This window comes from Centruroides vittatus, unplaced genomic scaffold (assembly GCF_030686945.1).
Source record: "Centruroides vittatus isolate TY-2023 unplaced genomic scaffold, ASM3068694v2 contig_329, whole genome shotgun sequence".
Taxonomy (NCBI): Eukaryota; Metazoa; Arthropoda; class Arachnida; order Scorpiones; family Buthidae; genus Centruroides; species Centruroides vittatus.
Window position 1 is genome coordinate 130,536 of NW_027122113.1, and position 22,367 is coordinate 152,902.

Consider the following 22,367-nt stretch of genomic DNA (forward strand, 5'->3'; position numbering starts at 1 on the left):
TATAAAAAAAATAACAAATCAAAAGTATATTTATCACAAATTTATATACAGTCTTGAGAACTTTTGTTAGCTTATAATAAAAAATTAATGAAATCTCATTTATTCTTAATCACCAATTCTCCCAGTTAAAAGGGAAACTAAAGTTAAAAACTTCAACTTTACAGTAGATTAATAATTCAAAATTATCAGCAAGAGTTAGTTCCAATTTTTCATTTTTTTTTAAATATTTTTGTAAACATGTAATAATACAAAGTTGATTGCAGAATGATGTAATAGACCTTATTTATCAAAGTGCAGAGATACAAATGCTTGACTATCACTATTTAGTAGCCTCAACAAAATGAAAATGTGGAGTCTCATTTTGTTGTGTTACATCCTTTTGTAACAATAAAACATGAATTTAAATATGAATTAATCTTTCTCATTTTGTACAAGGCAGAGATCAGCAACTAAATTCTTAGCATTGAAAGATTGCTTGAAGAAAAGAAAAAAAAATCAATTTAGTGAAGGGTCATGAAACCTTATGAGCACTTAAAAAAAGAGGTATTTGCAGAGTAAGGCCAGAAAATACTGCCTTTTTCTTCTGCCACTTCTGCCATAATGCAAGACTGTACTGAAATAAGGAAACATCTTAAAATCTAAAGTTACAGTTTATCAAGTATTTTGTAACATAATCACAGTTAAGACCATAGCTAGCACAGTGTTTCTTCTGGGTCCATGATTGTTTAACAATGTTTATAATTTTTACACAATGTACTATTCAGATCATGAAAGTATTCAATATAATGGTAAATTGTTGTGTCTTCTAAAGTTATTGTTTCATATACAGTAATTGTGATATTTTCTACTGTTTGTAAAGAACTTTTAGAATCCTGCCTTTGTTTCCAGTAGAGAATTATTATATTTACAAAGTTTCCTTGCTTTACAAGGATTAATAACAGTAATAAAAATAGTAAATAATATTATTACTACTACTATTATTATTAGGCTCAATTACAGAATCCTACTGGGCAGAATCTTACCTTCCTAATTTTCTACATAAGGAAAATATACACAGTGTGTTCTCTTTAACATTTATCCAGACATAAAAGATCTTTCCAGTATTGCACAAGTATACATGCATAGACTATGGTGCATTAGTTTCACCATGGAGTTTACAATAAGATAAATTAGTCTGTTCAAAAATGAACATGTTCTGTGGCAATACATAAAATTTTCCCATTTCTCATGTTTTTGGGATTATAAGGCATTGCCAAAGCACTCTACCAGTTAAGAAACTGCATAATGTTGGCTCATTTATAAGCATTGTGTGTTATACAGTGAAATCAATGTTATGTGGTCACAAGATTTATGAAGATCAAATTTTTAATTTGCAGTTTGTTCTTAAGTTTAAAAAATTTACATATTGTTAGAGAACTACCACATAATTTGCATGTGTTTTTTTTCAAATGAATTAGTTTATTTTAATATAAACATTGCAGAGAAATAAGACATCATAAACTATGAATATACTCATGCAATGCTGGAAAAATCTCTTCTGCATATGGAGAAATGTTAGAGTGAATACCCTGTATATTTTTCCTTTGGTAGGAACTTAGAATCCCATCTTGGTAGGATTCTGTCAGGATAGAAATTTATTTGGTAGGATTCTGTCCAGTAGGATTTTGTAATAACTCCTGATTAATACTAGTATTATTTACTACTGTTATTATTTATTATGTTTGCTTATGGTTAATAAAGTGTCTACTTGTTGATTCAAAACATTTTATGTATGTACAGTAGATGATTTCAACATTACTATCTGATATATTGCAGTAATCAAAACTATAAATATAATGTCATTATTATTTTGCTTTAGTTTTTAAATTCTATAATGTACAAATCCATTTTATATTGATTACATGGAATTTTTATTTAAAATTTTAATTGTTTAATAATCTTCGGGTTAAAAGACAGCAGTAAAATAAATTTAAGAGATGACTATAATTAAAAGTTTATGTAATAATTATTAAATTTAATTCAAAAATTATTGTAATAATTATTATTATTCAAGATAATATATGTCTACTTTATAACAAAGTATTTTATATTAATTGTTAATAGCTAAAATATAGCCAGAATAATCCAGCATTTAATGATTTAATTATTACAGAACATTCAAGCTTGATTGTTTATATTTAGCTACAAGAATTTCTAATAAACTGCAGATTTGAAACAGAAAAGGCTACATCTTAATGTTTGAGATAGCCACTCTGGAGGCAGAGGATATATAATTATGTAGATAATTTGAAGGTTTTATTTTCATTCTAAGAATTTTCTATGATGTATACACTAGTGTGAATTATATGTGCTTTATTGCTGTATTTAATCCTAGTAAAATAAATTCATTATTCTTATAAATTCTTATAAATTCATTATATTAATGCAATCATTCATTTCCCATTAAAAACTGCAGCTCAATTAAAAAGATGATTAATAATTTGTGCAATACAAACAAACATTGCAGAACTGTACTGTACATTTTCACCGCCATTGTCTGCCCATTCTTCATTAGTCTCAAGAATGGAGTAAGATGGATGAAAATCAAGACCGATGTGGAAAAGGGCTAGCTTAGGGCCAGAAGCCTCAATTAACTATATACAAACTTCTGTTCTAAACCAGAAGTCATGTGATCTCAATTCAAAATTTTTTCAGGTAAGGAGTTAGTTGACAAGTGTGACTTGTTTTGTTATCAGGAGAAGTATGATGTACAGGGACAAAACACCACTAAAATATAGGCCAGATTTGGAAAGCTTAGGGACTGAAGATCCCAATTAACTATATATGAACTTCCAGTCAGGACTGAAAGTCACATGACTTTTTTTAAATTAAATGATGATTAAAAATTGCAGCCAGCATTGTGACATCACAATAAATGACTGCTTGTTATAATTTTGAAAATTTTTCTTTGCCCAAAGTATCAATGACACATATTAGCATTATTGACTTTTCAAATACCTTTTGTAAAAAAAAAATAAAATTTATTATTTTTATTTATTATAATAAACAAAAAAGGTATTTAATTTATTGTTTAAAACAATATCTAAAATAATCAACTCATTCTTACAAGGATAACTTAATTGAATGTGTTAAAAACATATTATTTAACTTATTGTAACATGGTAATTTTGCTTATATCTAATATATAACTTATTTTTATGCAAAAAAAAACTTATAATTAAATAAAATTTGGAAGTGTAGTTATTTAGATAAAATTAATTAGATTTATGGTTATTTCTATGCTGTAATTTGCTGTAAGTTTAAAATACATATTGTACAGTACATGAATAACAAATTTCATATTTTAAAAGAAATTTAAGAATGATTTCCTTTTGAAATAAAATAAATTTGAATTTGATAATGTTTTTAAATACATTAAAAATACTTGTTTTGAATTATATTTCTAATTTGTATATATTAACCTAACTATTGTATAAAAATTATTCATTTGATAGATTAAACATTGAGTAACTTCTACTTCTGTAAATTCAAAAACTTTGATAAAATAATTTACAATTTTCAGTTTTACAGAGAAGAGATTCCTTTATTATACTTTTGTTACCTGATATGCCTTTCAAATATATCTAAGTATATACCTCTTCAATATATAAAAATATATGAAATGTTTATTATTTACATTGTGATCTTTTCATCAAACTAAAATACTTTAGTATGTTAAGATCTTTAGGTTCTTTAAAACACTTTCCAAATAAAACATTTTTCATATGAAACAAATATAACATACTGTACATTTTAATGATGGTTTTAAAAACATATTTTATATTTGTTTTGTATTAAGGATTTTTTAAGAGAAGAATATAGACATCCAGTGAAACCTGAATTTAGAAGAAGACTCTACTTAGTGGATAAAATGTCCTGTTCTGACAAAGAAGTAGAACTGGTAATATATTTTTTTATCTTTATTAAGATGACGCTGCCTTCTACAGACAATGAACAAAAATTTCCTACTCTTGTTATTCTCCAAAACTTCTGTTAAGTGAAGATAAAATGAATTACATGCTTCCAATAAATATTAGTTTAAATATATACTTATCTTTGATATCATTATTTCACAGAATTTCTTTGTCTTTAAACTTGTCAAATTTTTTAGTTATTTATTTTATTTTAATTACAATTGGAAAAGTCTGAGTAAGACAAAAGGTTTCCATCCCCTGCATAACAATAAAATCAATATCAATAAAATAAGTTAAAAAAAAAAAGAGCTAAAAGTTTCATTTTTAGATAGCAGTCTGACACTCTTTGCATCAGGCTTTAGTAGATTGACACCAGTATTTCCCTCTTGCATAATAAAATGAAAATATTAAGTAACTCAAGAGATTTTTTGCAAAAGCAAGAACAACAGAAGCAGAATGAGTCAACGAATCATGTGTTAGTAAGATTGAAAAACATTCTGCTTGAGAAGCTTAAATAGTATGATCAGTAATGTCACTTGCCTAGAATGCAGAATTTGCAGTTTTGAGTACCACTCCATTCCAAATCTTTTCTTCTACATTTCTCTAAATTAATCAACCATTAATTTCTACATATTAAATTTAGTACAGAATGGCACTTAACACTTTTAGTGTCAAATTATGTTAATTAATTATTGCAAAAACCAGCCTTGTACTTTTGATAATTCTTTGACTCTTATTACATATTATTTACAAAACAAAATCATATATTGTTTATTAAAAACACTAGGTATTGTAAAATGTAGAGAAAGTTTTTAATGAATACTTAAGTTAAGTAGACAAAGTTTTTTGTCTCAAGAGTATTAGTTGAACCCAGGTTTTACTATACTTGAAAAGTATATATTTCGCACATATAAAATAATAATAAAGAAACTTTCTGTGGAAAACTGAAAACTGTTTTATATAAGTTTTTGAATTTAACTATTATGTCTTGAAAAGTGGAATGCATTTCATATTTGTACAATTATATAAATAAAGAACACAACAGCATGATATATACTTGAAGATCTCATTCCTAAAATAAGTTCAGTTTATTTTGCAAAGTTTCCAAGAGAGCAAAAACTAACAAGAAGCATACTTGTGTTCTGTATTGTGATTTGTAGGTTGTTTTGTAGATCTCTATTAACTGTAAATACAAAATATAGAATCTGCAGGGAGTATATTATTAAGATAGAAAACTTGTTCTGATTAAAATTGAAACTTAAGTTTATGGACTGAACTTATTTTCATGCAAATTATCTGCTTTATTTGGTTTAATTATTACATTGTTTCATTTCCATGAAACCTATTTAGGATGTGAACTTATTTTATTGCTCATTTTTAATGTTTCTTTATATTTTAAACCAAATTTGATAAAATTTAAAAGGTAAATAAATGAATTTTTAATAAAAATTTATTTCTTTTGTTAAAAATTTGTATACTTTTTGATTTATTGGAATATTCATATATTTTCCTAATCTATACTAATATTATAAAGAAGAAATGTTTGTAAGTTTGGATGTAACAGGTAATCTCCGAAACTATTCATCCGATTTCAAAAATTCTTTCACCAATATTTAGAATGGACCTTCAGGGTGGACATAGGCTGTATATTATTCCATTAAACATTCATATAAATTAAAAGATATCATCTAGGATTAAGGCTTTTATGTCCAACAGATGGCGCTAACTCCGACAACCTAAGTTTGCTTTTCTGTGAGGCATTATGCTTTTCTGTGAGGATGAACTAAAGCAGATCATCTATCTGTCTATATAAATAAAAAATGTAATGTTCATTTGTTCCTACTGATTCCTTTGAAATTTTGACACAACGTTGCATTTGAATACGCATGTGTTTTTATATAATATACATGTCGAAATTCCCCCCCACTAGGGGAGATGGACAAGATTAAGGCTTACCTGAAGAACTCAGCTTCTATTTATACTATCTTAGATGCGGTTTTTTTGCGTTTTTGATTGCGTTTCAATACGGTACGTCACGAAATATACACTAAAAACGGATTTTTCGATATTCCCCCCGTGGAGGAGAGGGACAGGATTAAAACTTACCATTAGTGTTGCCACCTTTACAAAATCGCTGACCCAGACTGCAGATGAGGTTTGTTCGAACAGAAGTTCCTGACACATGCGCAATGTTATTTTACAATGCAAAGAATAATGTGCATAAGAATAAAACACCTTAATTTGTTGCTGAGAAAAATATATAATTGAAAAACAAACGTTTTCAGCCTGATTAACAGGCCATCATCATGCTGGTTCTAAATCAGTTACAGTTAGGGACTAGGGACTTGCATAGGAGCATAACAAGGAGACTAACATACAAGCAAAAAGAAAAAAAAAAGGTCGACAGGCAGGTCACGCGTCACACGTCAGCATAAACAGAGTAACATGGTGGAATGGCGGATGAGTTTCAGTGAGTGTGATGTCTTTCATTGTTCAAATGGTGTAAATTTATAATAATATTTGCAAGAACTTTGTTTCATCGTAATTTCACAATTTCTACGAAATTCCCGAACAAAATTAATAGTTCACCCAAACAGTGAGTCACTTCTCGGACTGTCTGGGTGAAAACCGGACGGGTGGTAACACTACTTACCATGAAAAACTCCGCTTCTTTTATACTATTTTAGATGAGATTTTTTGTGTTTTTGATTGTGTTTTAATAGGGTATGTCAACAGAATGTATACTAAGAAGGAATTTTTTTAAATTCCCCCACGGGGAAGTGTTATACATTTATAATAGATACATTTTGAGCCACAACGTGTGGCCAGGTCTGCTAGTTTGTGTATATTTCATACATATCCATTGTTTCCTAATTTAATAAATCCCATTAATTATTAATGAAAATTATAAAGACTAAATTTTTTTCACAAAGATCAGGGATAATGTGATATCTTTCTCTCCACCACACTGAACTCTTTTTGAAATGTTTCTATGCCTGTTTCTCCCATTTGACTGCTTAGTCTAGAAGCAAAGCATCTGTGGATGAAATTCATTATCAACACTTTTGGACTGAACTTGTTTTGGAAATGAGCTCTTCATACATATATACATATTTCATGCTTTTGTTTATAGCTCCTGTAATTTTATTGTAATGGTATATATGTGATAAAACTAAAGCCCAAATTATACCAAGTAAACCAAATTCAGCTGTTTTGTTTTGGACTATTAATATGCTAAATTTCTAATTAAATTATAATTATAATTTGATATAAAGATAAATAGTGCTGCCACCATCTTATTAACATTTATATAATTAAAAATTAATTTTAAATTGTTCAATTAACATGTTAACATTATTAAATTGTTCAAATATGCAAAGATATGAATAAAAAGATAATTTATAATATGCTTTTTTTTTCTTTTTAAATTACAATTTATATAGCTTTAAATAATCTGACTGAATCTAATTGCTTTTTGGAGCTGAAATGTATTTATAAAACTGTATTACATATATATTAGATAGCCTAATAGGATTTAACAATTTGGAGGGCTTATCACAACAAGGCCAACAGAAAACAAAGACCAGATCTTTTACAAAAAAATTAGTCTTTAATAATCACTTTCAAATTTAGGTAAGAATGCATTTTAGGTACAAGAATCCCTCATCAGCTAACTATATATATAGTTAAAGTTTTACAATTATATATTAATAATAACATTAATATGCATTACTTAGTTTAAATAATCTTGATATTGTTCCAGTTTGTAAAAAATTAGCAAACATGCATTATATTAGAACATTTGATTTATTTCCCAAAAAAATATTTGATTTGACTTGCAACAAATTATTTGAAATTGCTCAATGACACACCAATGTTACTGATATGAATTTACATTGTTATTAATAAAATTTTAAATCTCTGAAATAATGGCAAATATAAAGACAATTATTTTGAATGATTATATATGTATCAAAATTCTCATCACTAGATATAAATAACCTAAAATTACACTAGAGTATTTAGTACTTTTTTGTTTTAATTTGATTGTTTTAATATTTCAGTTATTTCTCAGAGTTTCCTATCTTCTTATTCCTTTGACGTTAATATTTCCTTATGATTTAAATATAATTCCAAATCATCTAGTTCTTGATCTTAAAGTACAACACTAATTAAAGATACTATTTGTTTGCCTCATACAACTATAGACAGAGTCATGAAACAACAATGAAAAAAATCTTTTGTTAGTTATTATTGTGTGACATAGCCAAATATTGTATAACCTAATCAAAGTACACCTATCCCTCGATTTACACGGAAGATAGGTTCCTGAGAAAAACGTGTAAATCAAATTTGTATCTTTTTGAATGTAAAACTGTGTAAATCGAAAAGTATGCAAAAAACGCATAATTTTGTTGTTTATTAATTATGAACTTTTTCAATTTTTTAAAGGTACTGTACATAAATCAAACAAAAATATTGAAAGGCAAAAAAAAAAAATATTCTTTTATTAATTAAATACAAAGTACAAAGGAACAAAAAATAAAATCTGAAAGATTCATAAAAATGTAATGTAATTGTGTAATGTAATAGAATGTAATGTAAAAAATGTAATTAAAAATAATGTAATCGTTTGTTACTTATGAATATGAAAAATTTAAATTTTCTGGTTTAAAACTATGTGCAATGAATGCAACTTCATACATATGGGGAGTACCCTATATCGGTTTATCGGTTACTATTTGACGGATTCAAATAAAACTGTCACCTAGTATCCTAAATGTCAACTATAACATATAATTAAGGTGGATTGGAATATAGATGTAGATTAGAGTTAAAAATTGTTCCTTTTGATCATAGCCAGTTTATTTTCTACATTTATTTTTTAAACCGTGTAAAAGCAAAAACGTGTAAAAGAAGTACCGTGTAAAACGAGGGATAGGTGTACATTGTCATATTTTATTAAGATGCTTCTGTAAACTTAATATATAATGACAAGATTCTAATTCTAATATATTATATGAAACAAAATAAATGACAAAATGAGTGAATTTTTAATGATATGAACTAGAAATATTATACCACATATCAAAAATGATTTAGAAAAATTTTATTAGCATGTAACTTTTTTCAATTAATTTAAAAAAACAAATTATAAATACAATTAACTAATTTTGCATTTTACTTTAAAAACATAAATTAAAAATTTTAATTAAATAAATAAAATATTAATAATGAATTTAATAATATAAGCCATTGATCATGTGTTAGTTTATCTATAATGGTATGCCTAGAACGGTCACTAGGGGCACCCCTAGCTATTATTTAAATTAACAATAAATTTGGTTTTTTGTATAACAATATTAAAATAACAATAAATGCAGTTTTTTGCATTTTTGACTGCATTTTAGTAGGATATACCATGAGAATGCACATTAAGAAAGAATTTTTTAAAATTCCCTCCATGGGGAAGAGGGTTAAGGATTACCCTGAAAAGAACTCAGCTTCTACTGTACTATTTTAGATGTTTTTTGCATTTTTGACCGCGTTTTAGTAGGATACGCCATGAGAAATTCAGTATATTATTATTTTTATTTGTAATAGGAATTTATTATTTATACCACAGAATGACACTGCTGCTGCTAGAACACCCACTAGGGGGCGTCCAGGGCTACTAGTTTATAAATACAGTAGAGCATCGATTATCCGACCCCCGATCAACTATCACATTGGTTAACTAACTGCGTTCTAGTCGGCAAATTCAAATATCCGCTAGTGATATGGCACTACAATATTTGGCTATGTGTTGGCTACTTTAATATTATTTTTTGTTAAATTTTTGCGTGTTTTAGCTCGAAACACTGGCTCAACCATGAAAGGGAGGCCAGTATTTAAACCAGGCTTAATTTTCTATTTTCTCTTTACTTCTGTATTTATTTTGTGCAAAATAAAGAAATAATTTAACAATGATTATTATTTTTAAAAAAAATTGTTAGGCTTAACATCGATGAAAATTCAACACGAAGTAGGTTAATAGCGATATACTAATATGCTTATTACATGGGATATACTAATATACTAATACACTATATTAATAATGTATTTTTTCATACTTTTCAGTTATCCGTTTTTTCAGTTATCTGACCAACCTCAGTCCCAAATTGAGTCGGATAATCAATGCTCTACTGTAAGTCAAATATTTGTAATTTATGGAATCAAATACAAATTATTTTTCTTGACTCAATATTTTTGGACAACTTTTTAATTTAGTTTATTTTTCTTCTTTAATTATATTTGTAATAATATGAAAAAGTTATCTGCAGATAATAAGATGTCAATTTGATTTCATTTTATGGAAAACTTCTCTTAACCTTAAAAATTTTTTAACTAAGACTGCAGTTTATGATGATGTGATGATAAACTAAACATAATTAAGAAAAGGAAAGTAGATAGTATAAAAATAACATTAACAACAAACATGTATCAATATAAAAATATACTGTTAAAGCAGGCAGGTTTTAATAGGATGAAAATATCAAAGGAATATTTGGTTACTTAATTTACATACCAGTAATTATTTAAATTATGAAATTCCAAAGTCAGCATAATATTAATTGAAAGATTAAAATTTTTCATATACTGATTATTAAATTAATATATATCTGAATTATACATAAAAATTAACATCAAAGAAGATAAAGTCTTCTGAAAACAGATCACTAAGATAACTGCTTAAATAAATGAATGAAAAAGTTTCCATTATAATTACATGTAAAAGTTCATTATCAAAAGTGCATATATTGTATAATATTAGTGTATATGATTTCAAAAGATATTAATCTGAATAAATAGAAAAATGTTTTCATAAGATTCAGATATTCAAGCAACAACTTCATTAAATTATTTAAAGAAAAAATTCAATATGAGAACTTACTGTAATTAATTATTATTGAATTAATACTTCAAATTTAAATAATTTAGGTATTAATAGCCAAATACAATTATACCTAATCTTCAATTTACACAGTAATTAGTTTCATGTAACATCAAATAGTGTAAAAATCAAAACTAATATTTATATGAGAAATGGAGGGATAGGTTTCATATTTTTTATTAACAATATAGAAAGAATAAAAATGAAATTTCATTGTGTGTCTTTTTCACTTTTTGATAAAGAAACAATTTTCCTCTTCCGTTTTAATTAAAAATTTTATGTCCATTTTATTACTAACTTCTTCAATACCAGTTTATTTTCTAATTAATTAGTGAAGATGTTAAAGGATTTTTTGAGATCATCATCTAGGTTTGTTTTTTATTTCTATTTAATATTCTATAAATTCGGTGATAGCAAGTTGAGTTTAATGCCTGTGGTGCAAAGTTGTGACAAAGTACAAAAAAAAAATACAGTTTCTCTGAATGTATATTTTGGAAGTATTGGCAATGCTATTGCATCATCATAATAAATATTCACGACCTTAACATTAATCTTATCAATGAAAATACTTAATTTTAAAATTTAAAATATTGAAAAATATTTTAAATACCATGTTAAACTGAAATCTATTATATAAAATAAAATTTTAACACAATTTTTTGACTGTATTAAACTGAAATCATGTAATTCAAGTACTATGTAAATTGAAACTTAAGTGTATTATCATTTCTATATAATTTATTCTTCGGTAACAATTTTGTTACCATACAATATTAATTAATGAAATAACATTCAAAAGTATCCAGAGAATAACAAACTTTCACTTATGCATTTTCCAATTAAATTAAAACAAATCTAAGGACCAGTGGCAAAAGTTTTAATCTCAAGGTTAAATGCACTTCACAAGTGTAAACTGTTGAGATAAACTCTGGCTACATTAATCAACCAATTTAGGAATGCTAAAATTTATTCTGTAGATTAGCTAAGAAACAATATGGTTTCATCACCTCTGATTCCAATGTGGATAACAACATTTACTTATTTAAATACTGTATATTTCCACAGATAAGACGATAGTTGAATCATAAAAAAAGGCTCCCAAAATCCGGACTCGTCTTATAGGACAGATACAAAAAGTTAGATTGAAATTTATATAAATTAAAACCATTATAAAAATACGGACAAACTGTAATTATTTACTAGTAGAGAGTAGGGCATGTCCACAAAATAGAATAACCCATACAACGTTTTTGTGAATAGTCAAGGTCATTACCCGAATGCCTGAATCAGTGCAAATGTTTGCAACAATAGCAAGGCAGAAAATAAAATTTGTTCATTTGAAAAATTACAAATAGGACATAATTCCGTATACGCTATACAGTATTATTATCCAGATAATGATCGCTGATCTAAACTAAATTCATAGGCCATTGATAGTTTGGGGGTCATCTTATAGGACAGATATATGCTAAAACTATAAAACTTTGCCGAAAATTTATACCTCGTCTTATCTGAAGGTCATCTTATCCACAGAAATATATGGTATGTTAATCCTAATCACAAAAAAATATTTTTTAAAATATAAGGACAGATCCTGTAATATTGTAAATAAACACTGCATATATAACCAATATCCAGCAATAAAAAAGTATATATATTTTATATATAGTGTTTTTTTATGTATACTCAGTTTGAGTAGTTTAACCTGTGATATTGTATAACAATTATAAATTTAAAGGCCAATTTGATTTAAAAATAAGCAACTGCTTATGTTTACTGTGGCCATATTTTATATTTCATAGTAGTATAACATTTCTCGTCATAAAGTAGATAGGATATATTCAAATATTTCAACCGTATATGCTAAATCAGTGTTTTCCTAGACACTCCAATCATCACACTTTTGCTTTCTCAGTTTTTGTTCCTCCATCTTGTTTACAGGGTTCTTGGTAATGTAAGCCGTACAGTAAGAATTTTTCAACTAATTGATCAATAGCTATCTGCCAATTCAAATAGTCCATGCAACAAGCATAATTTATTGTTTAGATTAATGACAAGGTTTAATATATTCTACATATAGTTTTTCTGTAGTTTAAATGGTAACTTGTGCAAACTGCCCCTAAGTTACTAAACTAGTTAGTAAACTAATACAATTTATAGAATAGAAATTTATAAATAGTTTTAATTTTTGTTATCAGTCAAATTTGTGAGAATCTGGGCTATGCAAGTTATTTGATTAAAATTCATCTGATTTAATTTTTTTTGAATTTATGAATTTTATTTCACTAAAACTACAACAGAAAAGATTCCATGTCATAGATACCATCCAAAAACTTCAGAACTTTTCCTATGGATTGTAACGTCCTCCATGAGTAACACAGCTTCCGAATAACTATTCATCAGAGAAATAGAGACAAAATCACAGATTGGAGCAACAGGCAACTTCACCAAAAATGGACATTGGAATACCAGGAAGAGGATCCCAAATAAAAGGGTAAAGGATAGATGACTACACACAGAGTTCACTGATAAACCTTCTTTCATGTGAGTGTATTCTAGTCATGATCCACACTGATCCCTTCAACCTCTAGCCGTTCACCAGACCTTAGTAGGACCTCACAGCAAACATTTGATTGCAGACTGTACCATCAAGGAGTCCAGACCTACCCAAACCAGCACTCCTTTGTCAAGACGATTCACTTCGGCCAAGCAGATTCCACTGATCCAGGTATTGACCAACATGCATCCAAATTTGTAAACTCTCTCTCTACCCTATGCAATTATAACTATACTCTTCTATTTAAGTTTCACTCTTGTAAAGTTGTTTTGTTAAATAAATTGTTGTTAATTATTGTTAAATGCATAGTGGAGTGCGTTATTTCCAGATACTCCCTGTATCTCTAACTTTCCCTCCTCCATCTGACCACATTCGTCCCCATATGTAGCCACTTGCACACGTTCCACAAACACACAGAAAAGTAAAATCAAGATTACTGTGTTTGCCAGAAAACACAGTAGTGTTAGAAGTACAATAGAGGGCACTTCACAGATTTCACAAATTAGTAATAATATTTGAAAGAAATATTGTTGATGATAACTATAATAAAGAATTTTATAGGAGATAATTTAACACTACATCTAAAAATTAATCAATTATGATTTTTCACAGTTTTGTGTCTTCTCAATGGAATGACTATAACCAGTTGTGAACAATCTGAATTTTTAGACAGTTATTTTCTAACTTATAAAATATTCACAATTAAATTAACACCAATATTACCAAGAACTTATTAAATTATCATAAAATTTAAAATTATTAATGTAATAAACACACCTAATTTCATTTATTTTAGCACCACCTTTTCCAATAACACAGCCAATCAGATCATTAGGTATCGTCATTTCTGTTGTTGTTGTTGTTGCACTTGCTAAAGCAGCAGCTGCTGCAGTGCCGGGACGCAGACTACTGGTAGCTGCCAATGTGGCCAAGGCTAAGAAAAAAGAAATTATTATTAATATTACTTATTACATTTTTCTTAATTTAATTTTTCATTAATAGTAAAAAGTTAATTCTTTTAAAACTTTAAGTCTTTAGCATTACTCTGAACATTATTAGAATTTATTTTTAATTTTATTAAAATTGAAAAATTTATTAATTTACTTTTATATTAAACTTTAAAATTTTATTTATGTATTAAACTTTACAATTTAAAATTTAATCTAATTTTAAATTTATAAAATCATAAAACCCTTCCCAATACATAAACAAGAAGCATTATTTAAAATATATCATTTATCTAGCAACATTACAAACTGACAAAATTATTAGACAGTAAGTAAACAGGTGAAGGATAAGCTATTAAAATTTAGCAAAGGAATAAAAATATTCTATATATAAAAAAGCTTACAATAAAGCAGCATACATACTTCTACTACACATTTACTTTACATTTAGCAAATTAAAAATAACACATTCACATAAGCTAAATTTTAATGGTGCTAAAATACACAAATGGGAAAAATATAAAAAGCTGGACATAAAGGATTAGCAAACAAATAGCATTACAATGGATACTGTTTAAATGGACTAAAAAATAATAATTAAGTTAAAACATAATCTAAATGTATAAAAGTTATTTTATAAAAATATTAAAATATTTTTAAACTTTAATGGGCATGTATTTTAAAACATTTGAAATTTATTTTTAAAATAATTTATTTAATTTAACATATATGCATTTACTATTGCTTTATACAAAACATTAAATTTTATTTCTTATTTATATATACAGTACATACATATGTGCATCTTGACATAATATTTACAAAAAAAAATTCTGTATTAACAAATTTTAAAATTATTGTGTTTCTTTAATTTTTTATTTGTCTGCATATAATAATTTTGAAAATAATTTAAACAGAACATTCAAGAAAGAGTAAATTTAAATAAAATATCCAAAAAGTAAACTGGGATAAATTTAAAAAGCATCCATTGCAATACCCACATACACTGTATACATACAATTAACATACTACAATCCCTAGATATACACATTAATGTGTAAATCACTACCATCAACCACTGGTCCACAAACTAAGCCATAAGAGATGCACCTCTGTTCTTCCCGTCCCACTCCCACCCCGCATGCAACACAGGCAGCAAGGCTAGCAGCGGGGGTGCTGTAGTGCCATCCCGAGCAGGGGTAGGTGGTGGGGTACCTTGTGGGTTAAGGGTCCCGACGCTGTGCCCAGGCAGGAGGGGGGCATGCTGAAGGGCCAGCTGGTGCAGCTTGGTCAGCTGCAGGGACAGGAACAGAGAGAGAGAGAAAGAGGAGAAGGGTATGGTTGTTGTTCTGACATATTTTACAACTTAAAACTAAACATTATATTAATTTAAAATTATAAAAGAGGCTCATTATAATTTAAATTTTAAACATTAATCATTACATATTAAAAATTTATAAAATTTTACATTTAAACAAATTATATAATTTAAAAATTGAGCCTCAAAGAAAAATATTTTAAATAATAAATTTTACATATTATTGATTTTAAAAAAATTTAATATATATATATAAATTGAAATTTATATTAAACATTAAAAAATTTTGTAAATATTAATAATTTATAATTGTATTAAATAATTTCTCAAACAAAAATAATAATATATTTAGAACCATGAAGTTAATTTTTTAACATAAATAGATTGCAGCATTTTATTTTCAATATTTAAACTAAAATTGTTTTTAGATTTAATATAATTCAAGTACAATAAAATATATAAAAAATTTAGTAATAAAAATTTTATTTAATTATATTTATATTTGTGCATAGCTATATATTAACTTCAGGGTGCTAATTACATATAAAAAAAATTTTCAAAACAAAATTTATAAAAAAAATTAAGTATATGGGTTTATTCTATTGCCATAAAGAATTTTTTCTTTAGTTTTAAAAACAGATTGCAAATTTTAACAATAATAAAACTTTCATGTTTAATGTAATTTGATATATACTTGATTTATCATGCTATGCTTTCTATGGCATGACAGAACTAGTAACTGAATTAATCTGATTAATCTAGTAAATTTAATTTCTAATATTCACATGTTCATTTAGCAATTTATTATAAAATAAAAAATGAAACATTTCTTAAAGATAGATATATCAAAAATAAAAAATTCTAGACTAAAATAGTTATATTACATATTAATGCAATCATAAGAAAATCATGATAATATAAATTAATATTTAGATAGCAAATAATAAGAATTGCTATTAATATATTCTTGCTAAATAAAACAATCTCAATAATATTTTGCAAGCATAAATCTGTATTACATTTAATATTATCTATCAATCATTTCTTTTGGAATCAATTCAAAAAAAATTATACATTTTTTTTGTTAACCATCAAAATATTTTAAGTCACAAACTGAATTCAAATTTATGTATAAATGATATAAAATTCTGAGACAATATTAAAATTGAACCATGCATTTTTAAAATTTAATCTTGGAAGTATATATATTAAAACATGCAAAAACAGTATAAAACTTAATTTTAAAATAACTTAAAAGCCATTATTAATATTCTAAGAAGCCTTAACATTTCATGCAAATCATTATTATTTCAACTCGTTTGTCTTTCTTATTACTTATTTCAGCACAATCTTTAATTAAAACTTTATTATAAGAAAAATAAAAAACAGATATTATCTGTATATTTTCAAATAGCAAAAATTAAAAGCATTTCTATTTTGATAGATAAATTAGCAGATTTGCATATACAAATCTATTAGTAATTGGATACATCTATCAATAAAATATAATCTTTGATCAAATTTTTGAGCAAAAGACAACTAAAATATAAAGTTACATTCTGTATAATTTATTATTTAATAAAGTATAAAAATTAAATTACTAAATTATTAGTAAGTGCTCTTAAAAAACTAAAAAAATTTATTAAAATATAAATAATGTTGGAAAAATTATATTAATAATAAGTATGAATGAAAATAATAATTATCAAGAAATAAGAGATTTAAACTGTTTTTTAAATTTATTTTTAAATATTTATCTATTATATTAATCATGTATTGAAAATATGTTTATGAAAATAAGAAACAAAATATAATTCTGATAATCTAGGATTAGATTAAAAATCATTTTATTAACACAGAATTTATATTTAATCTGAAAAACAAATGCTAATCACAGTTTCTTAATGATTATGAACGTCATGTATTTTGTTATGACCAGAGCTCCTTACAAAATCGTTCTCGACATTTTTGAGTCTCATGAGCATTCTTCAGGAGAAAATATTTGCAACTCAATGATTCTTTTTATAAATGATTAAGTTATAAAATTTTATTTCAGAGAAAAGAGTGTGACTGAAAATTTCCATAAAAGAAACATGAATTTAAATTTTACATTTTAAATTGCTATTTATGATTGAACATTATTGTTATCAAGTATATATTAAAAATGTATATACTCCTGTAGCATCTATAGCTACTGCATCTATAACATATTCTATAATAGAAAAATCAAGATATTCCCATATTTGTAAAACCAAAAAAACATTAGCTTTTTATATTTTTCAAAGCAAATAAATTTTTTTATAATGTATTTCCTGAGAATATAAATAAGATTAATGTACTCAAAAAATTTTTTTTTACTTTAAATCAACTTTTAAAATTAAATAAATTTATTTCTGAAATTATTTTTGTGACAACTGAATGTTATTAGTTTGAAGTGGACTGTTCTATTAGTAAAAGTAGACATCTGTTTTTCTAACTTTTGATTTTTGAAAATGGATTACTGAGTTATAAAAATACTTGAGGCAATTGCATAATTAAGAAGCTTCAATTAAGTATTTATAATAAGTTATGCAAACTTCAATAAAGTTTAGGGAACTTTTCTCAACAACAATTAATAATTTAAAATAATTTAACCACCATTTTGATGAAATTCCCTTTTTATTAAATTTTTGTACAGTTTATATAAACATGATATTTTATAAAAATGATGTTATAATTATGAGAATTAGATTAATGCATTTATATTGTATACCATAAAACACACACTATAAGAAAAAATTAATAAATCCATAATTGTGCTTATTACAGGCATGAATTAAGTAACTTAAATATAATTTTGAATGGAATTAGTTTCTCAATCAAATTACAATAATACCTTCAATAACAGAATATTAAATTTTAAAACTAAAATAAAACAAATTCTCTACTTTTTTTGATATTTTATTATCTATAACAAAAAGACCAAATTCAAAACTGAATTTAAACAACATATAAAATAAAAAATTTATCATTTAAATTATATAAAATGTAGTTTCTTTTCTATAAGAACTTTTTAGTTTATCTAGATTATTTTTCTACTACTATACAACTTCATTACAAAACAAATAATCAACAAAATGCTAAAATTTTTAGTCTTTTGTTAATTTTGTTGTTGAAACTATACTAATGATGAGTCCGAAGATGCAATAAAATATCTCAAAAAGGTTAAATAATGAATAGATTTAATTATCTAGATTTTTATCAACAAGTTGTATAATTATTTGGTTACTAATTCATTCTCTTATGTCTCTATGCAAATTCATTTATAAAATTTTTCTTATTGTGTGTGTATATATATAAAGAAAATGTTATGTATGTATTTATATACCTGTTTACAAGATAGCACTAAATTTCAATAGAAATTGCAAATATAATACAAAATAAAAACATTTGCATCTTAACATAAATATGCTGTTCAGATTTGTTCATATTATTATAAATTTAAGATTGAAAAACTATTAACTATTTATTAATATTATAATTAACATCAATGATTCTACATTCAAATGGTCTAAAATTTCCAATATTTAGAAATTGTCCAATCTTTCCAATATAATATCAATGATAAACTTGAAAATATAACAGAAATTCTTCAGTTTAATATACATATGTTTTATTACAACATTAATATTTTTGGAGCATTATGCATCATCATCAGATGATTCAAATCAAAAACAATGAATAATTTTAATCATTTAATTTTTAACTTGAAATGCCTAACAATAAAGCAGTGCATTTCAAAAACATTAATGTTTTAAAAATAAGCATGTTCACTCCTAAATTGCCAAAATCATATTTATCCTGACCCAAAAGAAAATTCACAAAAAGGCGTTAAAAAAGTAAAATTGTTGGCGTGACATCCAACCTTTATTCAAGTTACATATTTATCCTAAAAAAGCAGTGAAAACATGATTAATATTTAACTTCAAGAAGTTATGTATTGTGACAATTTATGACACCTGATAGAAGATTAAAGATAAATTTTTATAACTGTATATTAAGGCTGATTGTAACCTCTTGTTATGCACATGATCTCCAGTAGACAGTGTTAAAAATTTAATGTGTTTTCTATGGGAAAATCTATTTCTGAAAATTCTTTGAAACCAAAGTAGATAGAACCAAACAGCTTTGTGTATTAGAATAATACTTTAATACTTTTATTAATATACAGTTCAAGATTTTAAAAATCTAATTTTTTAATTTTCTATGAATTTTTAGTCATAGAAAATTTGTTACCAAGTGATCAGTCAGTCAGTCTTAATATCAAGTTCATTAAATTTTTTAAAATTTGAAACATTAATAATAAACTGTCTAAACATATATAGTTTTAGTTAATTTTATTTATTATTTAATATCTTATTGGGCTGCAATTTAAAAAAATTGTAGACCTATAAATTTCCACTGCCATCTGTTGCCCTTCCTTAATCTCAAGAACAGTGTCAGACAGATGAAAGCCCAGACCAGATAGAGAAAGCTTAGGGGCAGGAGGTCCTGATTAACTACAACCAATTCAAAAATTTTCCCCTGAATGGAGTCACATAAATGACCAGCATGACTCTGCTGGTAGCAGGAAAAGTATGATGTACAGGGGAAAGACACTACAAATGAGATGGAGAACATACATTTTAAATTGAATAAATTAAGAATATGATTAAAAATTGCAGCCAGGCATTGTGATGAAGTCAAAATAAATAATTGCTTGTTTATAATAAAAATGGAAACAAAATTTTGTTTGTTACCAGCAATCAATTGTCATTTTAGTTATCATCAGAGACAGGAAAAGATTAAAATAAATAGGAATTTACTTTTTGTAATTAAAATGTCTTCTCTAACACAAATCATCACTGCCCTATTACAATGATTACAACAAGATAAAACAAAACAAAAAAGATTCTAATCATTTTGTATTTTTCAAATTTAAAATGATACTCATTTCCCAATGTATTCCAAATAAGAAGTATCAATAAACAAATATACAAAATTTGCAAATAAGAAATACAGATAACCTTCCAAAATGATAATATTTTTATGTATTTTTACTATAAACCAAATTATATTTGTTAACAGCAGAAAACATTTTAACAATTTTTTTTTTAATTCATAAAAGTATTACTTTTAATACAGTGAAAAATAATTCCTAAAATTTGATAATTATAAAAATATCTGAAAGAAATACTATAAATATAAAATAACTATGAAATATTGCAGTTTTTATAAAAATTTTTAATGCTATATTAAGTTTAATCTCCATCAGGAGACATAAACATAATTATTTATTTTCTTTAAATTATTATCTTTGCTTTAATGGAAATATTATTTTTTTTATTTATAATTTTTTAATTTATCTATAATTTTCATTATTGTATATCAAAATTATTTTTTTTTGTTTTAAGTTTTGTGGATTCTTATAAAATTATATGTAGACAAAATTGTTTATCATATAAACAATATACTGTAAAGATTAATAATGAATAGCTCTTATGTAAATGCTTATGCAATTATCACAAATATTTATGATTATACACTTGTAATCTTTGTAAATTTATGATTATTTCTAAAGTTATTAGCATCTTAAGAGTGTGTTACTTTTATTACTATTATTGCATGATAGTGTGTATTGCTAATATTTTATATGCAATTATTTTTAGAATTTATGCATGAATAGATAAATACTCATGCAAATCTTGCATTTTTGATAAGATTAGCAGTATTCTGTAAAATTCAAACTACTTTATCAACATATAAATTGTTATAAATGAATTATTTCAAATAGCTGCCTTTTATATAATGCTGCAATAATAATATGATTATGTAGTTCCAATTGATATAGCAATATTTGCAACTACATAATCTGCTTTTAAATTCATAAATTTTATTTCTTGATATTATAAAACTTAATTATTCAAATTACATTTAGGAAAATTTCTTCTTTAATTTAATAAACTGTCAGAATTATCGTATTCATTGACGTATGGCTGTATGCATGTGTATGAATATTTTTCTGGAATTAATATTAAATTTGGAAGCTTTTTGAAATAAATATATTACTATTTATTTAGAAGATTTTAGGAATAAGAAAATTACTGACAAAAATAGAGTTTAGAAATTTTATTTTTTTAGTATAATAATGATTATAAAAAAAATACATACTGCTGATATAAGTAGTTAAGCATATATATATATGCTTAGCATATTTTATGATGTTATATATATATAACATAAAATATGCTAAGTTATATCTGTTTTCCATAATAGTATTATTTATTTTTACAGAAATATATATCCTCCCAGACCATAAAAAAATTTCATTTACAAAAAATATGTTCAAAATAATTTAAAAAATAAAAGTAAAAAAGAAGAAATCAACATTTATCATTTTATGTTTAAGACATGCCTTAAACATAAAAATAACAATTGCCACATAAATAAGATATTTAACTATTTCAAAATGAAAATTGTTTATACTTTCTTTAAAAATAAATTTTTTAAATTACTTTCCATAAATAAATTATTTTAGTATAAAAATAACAATAGGTAGTTTTCAAATACTTTTTTGATAGCTAAAATAAAAAATTTAGTATAGAAAATATTTTTCATGGTAATAAAAATGTTCATAAAT

At 25.2% G+C, this 22,367-nt stretch overlaps 1 protein-coding gene across 9 annotated transcripts in view; it reads right to left on the minus strand.

Moving 5' to 3' along the window:
* Window positions 1-22,367, minus strand: part of LOC136973724 (poly(rC)-binding protein 3-like) — a 206,847-nt gene that overhangs the window by 62,403 nt on the left and 122,077 nt on the right. For 5 of the 9 annotated variants that reach the window (XR_010880543.1, XM_067268470.1, XM_067268463.1 and 2 more), the window contains 2 exons: window positions 15,502-15,688; window positions 14,222-14,378 (listed from right to left, as the gene is read on the minus strand). Coding sequence is in view for 8 of the 9 variants with exons in the window: in XM_067268470.1 (XP_067124571.1) it covers window positions 14,222-14,378; window positions 15,502-15,688 (344 nt within the window). In the remaining variant the exon portion in view is untranslated. The remainder of the gene's footprint in view (window positions 1-14,221; window positions 14,379-15,501; window positions 15,689-22,367) is intronic. The other 4 variants (XM_067268468.1, XM_067268466.1, XM_067268467.1 and 1 more) reach the window with 4 other exon arrangements.